The following is a 13784-nucleotide window of genomic DNA, read 5'->3' on the forward strand; positions in this document are numbered from 1 at the left end:
ACCATAAGAATTCAAAAATCTTAGCAGTAATGTACACACATTCAAATCAAAACTGAAGGGTTTCCTCGTAGGTCATTCTTTCTATTCTGTCGAGGTGTTCCTTGAAAATTTAAGCTGATTCCTGTGTTACATTGTTGATTATGTTTAAATAAACTTATATCTTGATGTCTTTTCAGGATTCATAAACATTTTATTTTATCTGTTATCACTTTTCTTTCGTAATTTCATTCCATGACCCTGGAGGTTTGCTCCTCAATTTGGTCCTACAGAATTAGAAATGTAAAATAAATTATAAAAATAACCCATGCACTGCAATATCGTATTGATCCACTGACACCAGGCAAGTGACTTTCAAGTAAAATGTCTCACCTGTACGGGTATATACATAATGGATGTACAAGTACAGATTGTACGTGCATGGCTGATGACATATGGAAGTTTGGGTCCGGCCATGAGTCGTACATGGATAACCAAAGGGTAAGGTGATGGCTCACAGTAAGCAGGAAATCATGGTCATGTCCCAGTCAGGCACAAATTTTCATTGTTGTAATTTCATTCTACAGACGATGGTTGTTCACATTCGCAGTTGCAAATACATTTAATGTACTCCAAGCAAATGCCACTGCTCACGGTCGTTAAGTGAGGGCTGTCAGCCACTGCGTTGTCCATGATGAGAGGTAATGCCTGAAATCTGGTATTCTCAACATATTTTTGACACTTGTGATCTCAGAATATTACATTCCCAAATGGTTTCTGAAATGGAATGCCCCATGTGTCTAGCTTCAACTACCATTCCGCATTCAAAGTCTGTTAATTCCTGTTAGTGGGCCATAATCACATCTGACACTTTTTCACATGAGTCAACTGAGTACAAATGAAAGCTCCACTAGTGCACAAATGAAAGCTCCACTAGTGCACTGCCCTTTAATACCTTGTGTGCATGATACTACCACCAACTGTAGATGTGCATATTGCTGTCCTGACTCTTTTCGCCACATTGTGTTATACAGTAACTTTCACCACTTGTAGAGACCATCAGAGAACGTATTCCTAACTGTGACTGCTTTTGGTCTTACGTTGTCCATCGACCTTCAGAAACCTTTAGTTTGAAACAGCATATGGTGAATAATGGCCCATGATATGCAGTGTCATACCACATATTGTTTTTTAACCTGGGTAGTGTTTGTTCAAAGGCAGTCATGATTAAAAATGTTTTCCATGATTGTATCTATAAGGTATAAGAAAAACTATATAAATTATTTCTCATGTAAAGACCAAACATACAAACAAATCCATGGAACTGCCATGCGTATCTGCATGGATCATGCTTATGGGTCATCTAGAGGAATCTTTCCTATCTGTTCAACAACTAACTTTTCTTGTCTAGTATTGATTCACTGGCAGCATCTTCATGATCGGAAACAGTGGCAAGGAAATCCTTTCTTCTTTCCTCCAGAGCCTCAACACCTATTCTCGAATCTTCTTCACCTGATCCTTTTCAATTCAGTGATCTGCCTTTCTTCAGCACTTAAATGCCCTTCATACAAACATCTCTTCCTATCACTACACCAACCACAAAAGTACTTCCATTTACAATTGTCACCCAAATCATGTTAAAATGTTGCTCCCTACAGATGTTGTAACTGCACAGTGTGTGCAGCGAGAAGTAGGAGTTATCCAAATATGGCAGGCTTCCATAGCCCTAGTTCATCATCACTGGGTACCAATACAACTTTAATTTCACAAGTTGTGGTCTTTCTCTGTAGTCTTACCAGTCTTGATGGTGGCAAGCCTGTATGCAGCAGGGAGGCCGTACACTTGATGTATTTTTCTTCTTCATCCTCCTATCAAGTGCTGTGGCATGACACTGGACTCATATTTGGCAGCATACAAGTTCAAAATCCAATCTGGCAATCCAGATTTAGGGCTTTTATGGTTTCCGTAAATTGCTGAATGCAAGTCGTAGGGTTGTTATTATCAAAGAACATGCCAATTTCCTTCCCCATCTTTCCCCTACCTTTGGTTGTGCTCAATTTCATAATGTCATTGTTGTTCATGGGGTGTTATTACACTGATTGTCCTTCCCCCTCCCTTTCTTCATTTTGTTTGTCAGAAGAGCATATTTTACTTGTCCCACTGATAGCCATCGTTGTGGGTGGTTTTGCAAAGGAAATTGATGTTTCCAGTCACAAATGACTACAGATCTGTTTACTTGGATGTTGGACACCATATTGTTCTGCACTGTGTGCTTCCAACTCCTAGAACTTAGGTAAATATCTGTGTGTGTTTTCAAACAACTTAGGGAATTCATCATCAGTGTGTTAGTCAATTGATATGGAATCCCTGTCAGATTCTGTACTGAATTTGTGGCTCAGTGAGCTCTTTACCATAGATACCTTGAACAAAAACGTGTACCCATTGACTGGTAGAAACCACAGATCATTCCCGACACTAAGAAGGGGCAGCAGAAGTGGTCCACAAAACTACTATCCTATATTATTGACATCCATTTATTATAGAGTCTTAGAACACATTCTAAACTCAAACGAAGCGAGGCATCTCGAAATGAATTACCTCCAGCATGCCAACCAGTCTGAATTCCGAAAACATCAGTCATCTGAAACCCAACTCGTGTTTTTCTCACATGACATCCTGAAAGCTATGGATCAAGGCAGTCAGATAGATACAGTGTTTCTTTGATGTCCGAAAAGCATTTAACTCAATACCACACCTATGACTATTATTGGCAGTAAGATCACAGGGGCTATCAAGTGAAATTCGAGACTGGACTGAGGATTTGTTAGTAGGGATGAAGTGGCATTTTACAAGAGACTTCAAAAAGTAAGTTACACATTATTATAGCAGACCAAAATAATTTTAATTGAATGCTCCACTACAGTTAAAAGTGACATAGATGCATGTCTCTATATTCTCAACATAATCACCATGTCTCTTTAGACAACAGTCATAACATTCAAATAATCGTGCTATTCCTCAACGATAGAAATCCTCTCCTTAGTCACAGAGCCATTTGAGAATCACTGTGTAAACTGGCTCATTGTTGGAAAATCTTTCACTCGGATGTTCTTTGAGCTTACTGAAAAGATTGCCTGGACATTAACATCTGTGATCGATGCTGAAGACCTTCCTTCCTTATCAGCATCACATGCAGCCCTGGTCAAATCGTTGGCACCATTTCACTACGGTTGCTCGCAATGTTGCATTTTGTCCATAAACCACAACAATTTCACAGTGGATTTGTGTGCAGGTGTTTGGCACACAAGAATTTTACTGTCCCGCATACTTCAGCTTCGGAGTATACTTCCTTTCTATGCACAATGTCACTCACACACTGTGATGTACCTGTTATCTGTACTGTAGCAGAACTGTCTCCTCAGGAAGCCCAGAACATGTACTCTTTTCTGACCGTGTGCCTCTCTTGTTGGATGGAGTCTTAGCATGAGACGATGTAGGTAACTTACTTCCTGAAGACCCAATGAATCTTGTTTGGGGAGTCGTCAACTGATGTAGAAGTAACTTCAGCTGTGCCCCCAGGAAGTGCATTGGGATCCTTGCAGTTTAGTTGTATATTAATAATCTTACGGACAATATTAAATGTAAACTGAGAGTCTTTGCAGTTACATAATAAAATTAATCCTTTAATCAGCTGTACAAATATTCAGTCAGGTATTGATAAGATTTCAAATAGTGCAAACATTATCAAGTTGTTTTAAATATTCAGAAATATAAAATTTTGCAATTTAGCTGTCCTGTAAGAGCCTAATTAGGAAGTTTTCAAGAACTGACTTTAAGTGATGAATCTAAAAATAAACAATCACCTCTTATATTTCGCTCATGTAGGGATTGCGAAGACAAACTAGGTGAATTACAATATGCACATAGCTGTTTAAGCAATCGTCCTTTTTGCGCTTCATGCGTGAATAGAATGGAAAGAAGACTTAATAACTGCCACAATGGGGGGTGCCCTCTACCGTGCGTTCACACTGATTTGCAGAGTATATATGCCCTGAGGAACCAGCCCAAAGCAGTATTCCATACTGCAGATGGGAATCAAAGAAAGTGAAGTATGAGAGGAGTAATAACTGTTTGCTCATAATGTTTCTCGATTTATAGAATTAAAAAGGTACATGGCTAGCTCGTTCCACAGATAATTGACGAGTTCTTCCCAAGAGAGTTTTTGGTCTGTAATGAGTCCAAATAATTATACTATTTTCGTCTTTGGTTACCCTAAGATTAAAAATTACTACTCTTGTTTTTGTCTGGTTTATGCAAAGGTGACTGGCCTGACACCCGTGGCTGGTCATTTGCCTCATTGTCCGTTTTTATAGCGTACATTGTAAATTCTCCCCTGAAGTTATGGTTGTTTTTATTGTCAGCATATAGTACATTCTTACATTGCATTCTTACATCGTATATAATTCAAAAAGTTATTACTGTAGAAAGTGAACAGGAAGGTTCCAAGAACAGAGCCTTAGGGTATTTCTCTTTTTTATTGGGGGTATTGCAGATCTCTGCTTATTTGTATAACCTATTGCTTAAAGGGAGTGACCAGTCTTCAGTACCACAGTATTCTTTTTGATCATCATGTCATATGACACTCAGTCAGATACTTTGATTGAATCAATGATTGTTCCAGGCATAGATAGCCTTGAAGTTAAAATTTTCTGTGTTAGGTCACATCATATTCCTTCAATCGACATTTCGACTCGTCTACTAGGATCTTCTTCAGGATCTTGTGGGTCCACTGTAGATTGAGCACTGTCAGGGGCCATTGTTGCCTTTTCTTGTAAAGGGGTGTTTTCCTACGCTTGTTCTGAAGAAGGGGGATTATCAGGTAAAAAGACCTTGGGCTACTATTGGTGGGCCATCATCATTAGATAATAAGAGTTGTTTTCCTGTGCTAATGCTGAAGAAGGTGTTTATTGGCTAAAACTCCTGTGGCTACCATTGGTGGGCAAATGTCATCAGTTAGAAAAGGATTTTTCCCACACTTGTACTGGGGAAAAGTTATTGGTTAAAATTCCTCTTGCTGCTATTGGTGGGCCCACATCATTGAGTAGAAACAAAACTGGTAGAACATGAGAGGAGGAATGTTTATTCAAGATATTATGGTCCACAGAGTTGGCTACCACAGCGTAGTTTGTATTGCTCACACGCCATGGCCACATATTCACTTCCTTGATGGCGGGGAGCCACGATGCCGGAACCCTGTAGCCAGTGTTGAAGTGTTCTTCGAAATGTCAATCGTTTCTCAGACTTTTCTTCTATAAATGTTGGTTTCCTTAGCCAGCACATGTACATTATTGAAATCAACATCAAGCATAGTTCTTGTGATGTTCCACTACTGGTGATTTCATACTTAGTGTCAGCTCTGTATGGCGTTTGTGTTCCTTAATATGTTCTTTAACAGACCTTCCCATTTCGTCCTATATACACTTTGCCACAGGCACATGTCATTTCATAGTCACCACAATGTGGAGGCAATCAGGTGCATCCATTTTCATAGAAAGAAGTCTTTTACTTTGTTTTGACTGAAGAAAGTGGTCTGAATACAATTTTTCCTTAGAATTCTACGTATGTGGTCAGTGCACCAGAAACATACAGCAACTTAACAGAGCGAGAAGGCACTTCCTTGTCCTTCCTATGAGCAGAATTAATATTTTGCTTGAAAGCCCTTTCTATGGACAAACTGTCATAGCCATTGGCCTTCGTTGTCTTCTTTTAAAAACCCAACTCCGATTCCAAGTTGTTGTCATCGCTGATAGGGAAGGCATATGAATACAGTGTGTTGAGCACTGCATGCTTCTGGGCTGGTTGGTAGTGCGAAGCGGCATCTAAATACTTGTTTGTGTTAGTAAGCTTTCTATACACTCTGTATTGTAGAGTGTTGCCAGATCGTCTGTATACCAGCACATCTAGAAATGAGAGACTGACCTCATTCCCAACCTCCAAGGTAAAGTTGATTTTGGGGTGAATACCATTTGAGAAAATGTGGAACCATTAAACTCTTCTTCACTGTGTGGCCATGTAACAAGACTTCCTTTGATGGAAAAAGGATGCACCCGATTGCCTCCACACTTTCTTCGATGGAAAAAGGATGCATCCGATTGCCTCCTCACAGCAAGCGTGAATGGAATGACATTTGGCTCCGGCAAAGTGTATATAGGCAAAACTGGAAGGACTATTAAAGAACACATTGGGAAACACAAACACCACATGCAGCTGAAACAAAGTATAAATTAGTGGTAGCGGAACATCACGAGAACTGTGACCTAGACATTGATTTCAATAAAGTATGTGTGCTGGCTAAGGAAACCAACATTTATAGAATAAAAGTCCGAGAAGCAATTGAAATTTCTAAGAATGTGTATAACTTCAATACAGAGGATGCTTATAGCCTTCCAGCATTATGGCTCCGTGCCATCGAGGAAGTGAATACATGGCTGCGGTGTGTGAACAATACAAACAGTGCCATGGAAGCCACCTCTGTGGACAATAATATTTTGGATAAACGACCTCTCCCCCTTTGTGATCTGGCCAGTTAGCTTCTAGCCTTTAATGTGACCCCACAAATAGCAGCAGTAGAAATTTGTAAAACCAATAACTCTTCTACTACTTAACAGTGGGAAAAATCCCTTTCTAATCAATGACGTTGGCCCACCAATGGTAGCCACAGGAGTTTTACCCAGTGACCAACCCCCACCCCAGCCCCCTTTCTTCAGTATTAATGCGGGAAAACTTCTCTTACTATCCATTGATGAGGACAGACTTAAATAAATAGCTTTGTTTCATACCCTTCATAAACTTTATTCACCAGAGCTTCTGTTGCGTTTACAGTAGGTAGGTGAGATCTGAATCAAAGATGTTGTTCATTTAAAATTTTGGTACTTTCAGGCGAGCTACATTTTTGTTTATTTGTGTAATTTTCTTTTATCTTGGTTGTGATTGGTATTATTGAACTGGGTCTTTAATTATTTGGGAGCTTATCACCTTTTTTATTCATAGGTAATGTAACTTCGAGGTTAAGACATTCTGAGAAGATTCCTTTATCTAGTCCTCTGTTTGAGAGTGAGTGAGTTTTTGCTATACACTATGATGAAATTGCTGAGTCCATAATAGTCTCCATTTCTGAATTGTGTAATTTATCAGTTTGTAAATGCCACTTAAAGTAAAGGGAGTCCAAATCAGTCTCTCACTAGTCAATTTTGCATGAGGAGCAAGGCTTCTGTATCTAAGGTAGAATTATTGAATGGAGTGGTGGTGCTGACACTACTTCCAAAATGTTCATTGAGATTGTCAGTCAATAGGGATACTGTTTCCTTTATTGAAATTATTAATTTCCTTTTTAATACCAGTCCAGGCTGCTTTACATTTATTTTTAGAATTTAAAATGTACTCAATTTGCATTGCTTTTCAGTTGCCTCAGGCATATGAGTATATAATTTAAATATTGTCTCCTTTATTACAAACACTACCCATATTTATATTTGTTACATTGCAGTGTGTAGCGAAATAAACTTGGTTCAAACATTTTGCAGGCAAGCACAATGATTTTTCATCTGGATCATTTGGTGTTACCATTACTGCTGATGACCCGATGCATCCCGCACCGGTGACCTCAGAAAAAGACTCCGGAATAATCCTTGGTAAGGAACTAGGAGCCAGCGACACACTGTATTCCCCAGTCACTGAAACTATTGTGCAGAACACTTGAAAAGAATTGTAACTTGTATGCGCTTTCAGTTCACTAGTCATGTTGTACATTGTAGTTCTGTGAAGTATGTATAAATAGGGCTTACTTGTGTTACAGTTAAAATATGACATACCGATAAAGACTTTTTCACCAATTCATTAGATGTAATTATAGACTTTTGTTGATAAATGCCATTGCAAATAAATATATGCATTTATGATATGTCTTGTTCCTCATATATATATATATATCTGGCAAAATTTTCACTTTCCTGTGCAAAATTAATCAATATTTTGCTCCATTGGAAAGGATGAACTGCAGATGGGAATGTAGCGATGAGGGTAATGAATTTGTACAAGTATTGTGAAGGAAATGTGTTCATTTCTCAGTTTATGTAAAATGCTTACTGCTCTATTGTTCGGGCTAAATTATATGCTATGTGTAGATTTATTTTCTCTTTTCTTCCTGTGCTCGTAAATTGTTTGTGAAAATTTTGACTGTTTTAGTCTCAGTGGAAACATTCATTATTGCTCATATTTGCTTCATTTGCCATGGATGTAGCACTTTCTCATGTGGTTTAAATGATTTCAGTATGTATGTCTTTCACTCAGAGCTGAGAGAAAAGTACAGGTGTAACATCAATCTTTTTCTATTGGTGCAATTATCAGCTTTTCCTATGTTATCTGGAACATTGTTAGTAGCAATAATGGTAGTTTGATGACTGTTTATTGAATGAAAAGAAATGGCAAACTTTTTCTTAATGTAGGGCCAGTATTTTATGAGAAATAGACAATGTCTGTACATGCAGAAGCGAATGGAAAATGTGTAGTATTCCACAAAAATTAGAAATAACAATTAGTTATATCTTTTATATGATGGTGTGTGTGTGTGTGTGTGTGTGTGTGTGTGTGTGTGTGTGTGTGTGTGTGTGTGTTATATATTGAATTTATCTACCAAAGACCTAATGTATTTTACCACACACAAATATCAGTTTCTGAAGATTATGGTGCATCTGTGTTTGTAATTATTCATATTATTATTATTTATAGTATAAAGCATTCTATGGTTGGTATGAAAAGTGCTTATTAGTTCATATGTATGTGTGCTGTATATTTGTTTTCAGTATTACAGACTGTTAGGTCTTTCAAGCTGTATTTAAGTGTAGCAAGGATTCACTCACAGCCCCAGTGTATAAACTCAATATTATTTATGCCTGAGAGCAACTGTATTTCATGTTGTGTAAATGTTGGTCTTTCTCATTTAGTTGTTATACTGTTTCATTCCTTTAATACAACTTGTGTCTTTTGTTAATGTTGACTTTGTGGTTGTAAATTTACCTGTTAATGGGAATTGTTAAACATTTTTTGTAGAGATCAAGTATTTTGTAAGTACACCATTCCATTATTGAGCATTAGCACATTGTTACAAAGGGGGTTGGGGTGCCCTCCAGCCCCACTTTCTTCATATGCTCCACCAGTGTTACAGTTTTCACTGTTGCTATTGTCTGGCTGATAATACTATTACTATTATTATTTTTTATAGCAGATCGCATTTACTCCCCATCATGTTATTGCAACTGCTAAACATTTGTATTTGACTGTTTTAATGTTTCAGTCATATTTTATTCCTCTGGTTAAAAAGAAAAATGAGGTTATGTAAACGAACAAGAGAATAGATTTCATGGATGTACTGTAACTAGCCTATAATCTTGAAGCTGTGAAGCTGTGGTAAAGAAATCATAGTTTAAACAACACTAATGGCATGCAGACCACTTTTCGTCATTTATTGTGCTTGACAATGATTTATAACATTGTTTTTGCATTATAATTTATTTCAATTGGTTGTGTCAGTTTTTTGTCAATGATTAAAAAAACTTAACTAAAAATGTAGTCCACATGAGATTAACTGTACCTGCTTTCATTGAGTTAAATGCATACAAAAAATTGAAACTGTTTTTTAAAATTGATTTGTATTAAAAATTATATTTCATACATTTATTCTGAAACTCTATATCATCAGCTATTTATTATGATGAAACAAAGTACCTTTAGTCACTATTCATCTTTGGACAACACAGGTGCTTGAAATGGGGAGGGTCTGGGGATTATGAAATGTGGCTACTGACTGTGCTTGGTTAACACAGTTACAAAAGTTGAACAAATGAATAATTGTAGTAAGGGGCAAGCAGAAGACAAAAAAGTTGACTATACCTGTTTCCAGAATTTGCTTAAAATATTGGTATATGTGGCCTTTGCAGAAGACTGTTATCACCAATGCATCTTTCAGCTATTTTTGTAGTTACATTTCAAACATTCTGTTTATGTAATGTGTAGAAATTTTGCTGCATTAAGACATTTTCTTTATAAAATCAATTACTCCTTTTGTTGCATCAAAAATGGAAAAATGGAATATTTGTAATAGTTAAAAAATTAATAAACGGAAAAGTAAATAATTCTGAAAACAAATCTGCTGGTTAAAGGCCGATTTGTACTGATGTGATGTTTCTCAGTGAATCACACTGATTTGTAAATCGGATGGTATGAAGGAACAGCACTGTTTGTTGAGGATTTGCCTCACATTTCTCTTGTAACCGTTACATGCAAAGTGTTTGTTTCTGAATGTTCTGTATTAATATTTCTACTATCTGGTGGCAGGAAGGAAAAAAATTGAAGATGTGCTTTGGAGAAAGGAATAGAGCTCAGCATAAATAAAATATCTAGTAAAATTCAATTCCACTTTTATTTGTTGGGATCAGCTTTATAAATCAAAAGAAAAAATTGTCTGGGTTGCAATTTTACAATAAGGCTGATATATTATGCATGTTTTGTACTAGAGACTCGTGGCTTGATAAATGTTTTCTTTCCCCATCCATCTTTATAATTCGGTCATGTCAGTTGTAATTGATTCGCTGCAGGTACCAACATACGAAGAATGTGGATGACCTCCTGAAAGTATACCAACTGCCATTTTTTATTTTTATTTTGTGATTTACAACCTGCAGTTTATTGTTTTCTCTTAAGATAGAAGTTTCTGTAGATGTTTGTCATCAATTTAAATTAAGTGTTTGATCCAAGTATTAAAGCTTTTCCCCCCATCTAATTAAGACTGTTATTCAAAATTCTCAGTGCGGTGTTCTGTTTCTTATGATCCATTTACCAGCACCAAAAATTAAAAAACTGTTTAACTATTCCATATATTTTATTATTCAGATCAGCTATCATTTCATCAACTGTAAAAGAAAAAGGTATTGTGTGTGGGGTGGGGGAAGGTTAAGAGTTGTGATAGTGTCACAAGCAAGCAGTGCACAACAAATTGTCATATCCAAATCCTCCTCACATGTTGAGTGAAAAGAGCCAGTTTGTCCTTGGGCCATCTCAAAATTAAGTTACATATTACAGTCAGAATTGGTTAGCAATTATCTGTTCAGTATATTTTTGTATTTCATGTGTTTGTGTGTGCACTTTTCTGTTGTTTAGGATAATCATGTTTTATATTCTCTGCCCCCCACCCCAACCCACGCCCCTTTTTCCCATTTTTCTTCTTGCCTGAGTTGACTTACAAATAAAATGCAGTTCACTCTTTTCATTTCTCTCTCTTAAGCTGTGTATCAGCAATTTCCTTCATCCTTGTAGATTAACAAAAATGTATTTTTCTACGTATTTGATAAAAAAAATATTTCACTGATGAACAGAGAGGAATAGACGAATAATGATCCAAGTGTTAATTTTGTAGTGCTATCTGCAAGTATTGTACCAAATCCAATAAACACTTATCAGGCACGAAAATCATCAGTGAAAGAAATCTAACAGTGCATGTTAGAATGTTAAATATCATGCAACACTACTGATTGTTTTTAGTCTGAGTATGGGTGACTATTATTATTATTATTATTATTATTATGTCACCACTACTGCCTTTACCACCATTGCAGTTTAATGTCCTGTTAAGAGTGAGGTCACTAGTTATGGAATAATTCTGTTAATGTCAGCATGTAAATTGTAGATTGCTCCATGAAGTTGGAAAAATCTCATTTTATGAAGCACTTGAATTGTAACATTTTAAGGAACTCTGTATCACTACTAATATATTCCTTAAAACTAGAAAACAATTTTTATGTAACTTTTATGCACTATTGGTAAATGCTGATGTTTCTTATCATAATCAGTTGTTAATTTTTGTCTGTTGTGTATTGGCCTCATCATACACTACCAGATTCACATTTTCTGTCAGTACATCATTTATAGTAATTCTACCAAAGTTGTTAATATTTCCATAATATGGCTATAATTCAGACATTATTTAATTTATGTTATTATGTATAATGATTGTGGTGAAGTGGTTGCTATCCTGGATGTATGGGTAACAGGGCATTGATATTGTTCTTGTTTGAAGTATTTGTTCCATGTATGCTTTGTTGATTAAAATCAATATTTTAAATATTGAGTATTTACAGTCAACTCTCTCAAAACACTGTTACTGCCTCTCACTTTATAGTACACTTAGATTCCCTTTGTTTTTGTGTGTGTGTGTGTGACCCCCCCCCCCCCCCCCCCCCCACACACACACACACACACACACACACACATGCCTATATTATCTGCTTACACATTACAGATTAACCCCTTAGCTTAAAACACCAAGTTACGTCATTTTTATGATTTTGACAGAAACTTAAAATTGCAAGTATACTTGGTCAGCTTCAGAAAAGGCCTTCAAAAAAATAAAACCCCACTTATACATATTTCAGCACTGATAATTAAATGTCCAGCCACTAGAGAGCATCTGATACTATATTTGTAGCCTAGCTGTCTCATTTTGATTGAGATGGTTGCAACTAGATATCGTCTTAACTGTATGCATTGAACCATTTGGTCGGCAGGTGACAGTTGAAGTGATCATTGTAGCAAGTAGATATCTACTAATACCAGTATTGCTGTCCCCTGTTTTGAACACAACCAAGGTAGATCCCTGAAACTATCAATGAAACTTCTTAAGAGCGTCTCTGTTTTCAATCCACTGTGATAAATTATATCATTAAAGTAATACATTCAGCCTGCTGATGTTGATTTAGGTACACCAGCAGCATATAAAATGATTTCCAAAGACACAAAACAAGATTCTTCCATCTCGGGCCAAAAGAATGACACTGCTGGTCCAGGTGGGTGGAGAAAAATTAGATCAACATCTTATCCATCACAGACATTTCTGATGAAGGCAAATTACCACCTGCCATCATATACAGCTGCTAAAAAAGAATTTTGTTGAAGATGAATGCATCTCCATTGTGGGGAATTTTCATTGAATGGAAAAATCAAGGAAGGCTTTTCAGAAGAAGTTACTCTTCTAATCTGTAAAAAATCAGAAGAAAGTGGTTTGTAATGGTGAAAATTCCTGGTACCTGGTGTCGTGTGGGTTGTCGAAAATCTCTTCGTGAGGTTCTTGTGTAGGAAATCAGGATTGACTTTCTCTAAGAAGTGAAGAAAAACAATTGTCAATATTAACTTTGCAGAAATTGTTAACACCAGGTGCAGTTATTATTTGTGTATCATTCACTAGATGAATAATAGGTCTTCTCAATATACATTTTATAGTTCCTCCCATACCATCGCACACAGATTTACTGTGGCTAGTAGCAAAACTGAATGCTCAGCATCAATACAAAAATCGTTTTTACACTAACACAAATTTTTAAAGCTGTTTCTATTCTTATATTGAGCAGCACATCCATCAGTGAAATAATGCAGTTTCTTCACTTGTGGGTAATGCTCTGTCAGCCACTTAACCATTTCTTTCTGGACAGCATTTACTAATCCTACATCATGTACCATATTATCACTTATAAAGCAGTGGTTCACTTTTACCAATTTACTCTCTTCATTTACCATATAAATACACAAAGGATGGGTTGTACAGCTGCTTCTTGTCCAGTGGTAACTCTGATTTTCATTCTGAAATACAAAACTGTAGCTTTCAGCAAAGTCCATTAACAGAATTGCTTTTTCCGGGATTAGATTTTCTTTCAATTTTTTCAATGATTTTGGCTGACACTTAGATATAAATGAGTGTTATT

The 13784-nt window shown here is 36.6% G+C and overlaps 1 protein-coding gene across 1 annotated transcript in view; it reads left to right on the plus strand.

The window, feature by feature from the left end:
- Positions 1–12151, plus strand: part of LOC126416745 (ubiquitin carboxyl-terminal hydrolase 20) — a 187938-nt gene extending 175787 nt beyond the window's left edge. Inside the window, exon 18 of the mRNA XM_050084581.1 lies at positions 7560–12151. Coding sequence (XP_049940538.1) covers positions 7560–7735 — 176 coding nt within the window. The 3' untranslated portion in view covers positions 7736–12151. The remainder of the gene's footprint in view (positions 1–7559) is intronic.
- The last annotated feature ends 1633 nt before the right edge of the window (positions 12152–13784 follow it).

The sequence above is a fragment of the Schistocerca serialis genome, chromosome 8, assembly GCF_023864345.2.
Source record: "Schistocerca serialis cubense isolate TAMUIC-IGC-003099 chromosome 8, iqSchSeri2.2, whole genome shotgun sequence".
Lineage (NCBI taxonomy): Eukaryota > Metazoa > Arthropoda > Insecta > Orthoptera > Acrididae > Schistocerca > Schistocerca serialis.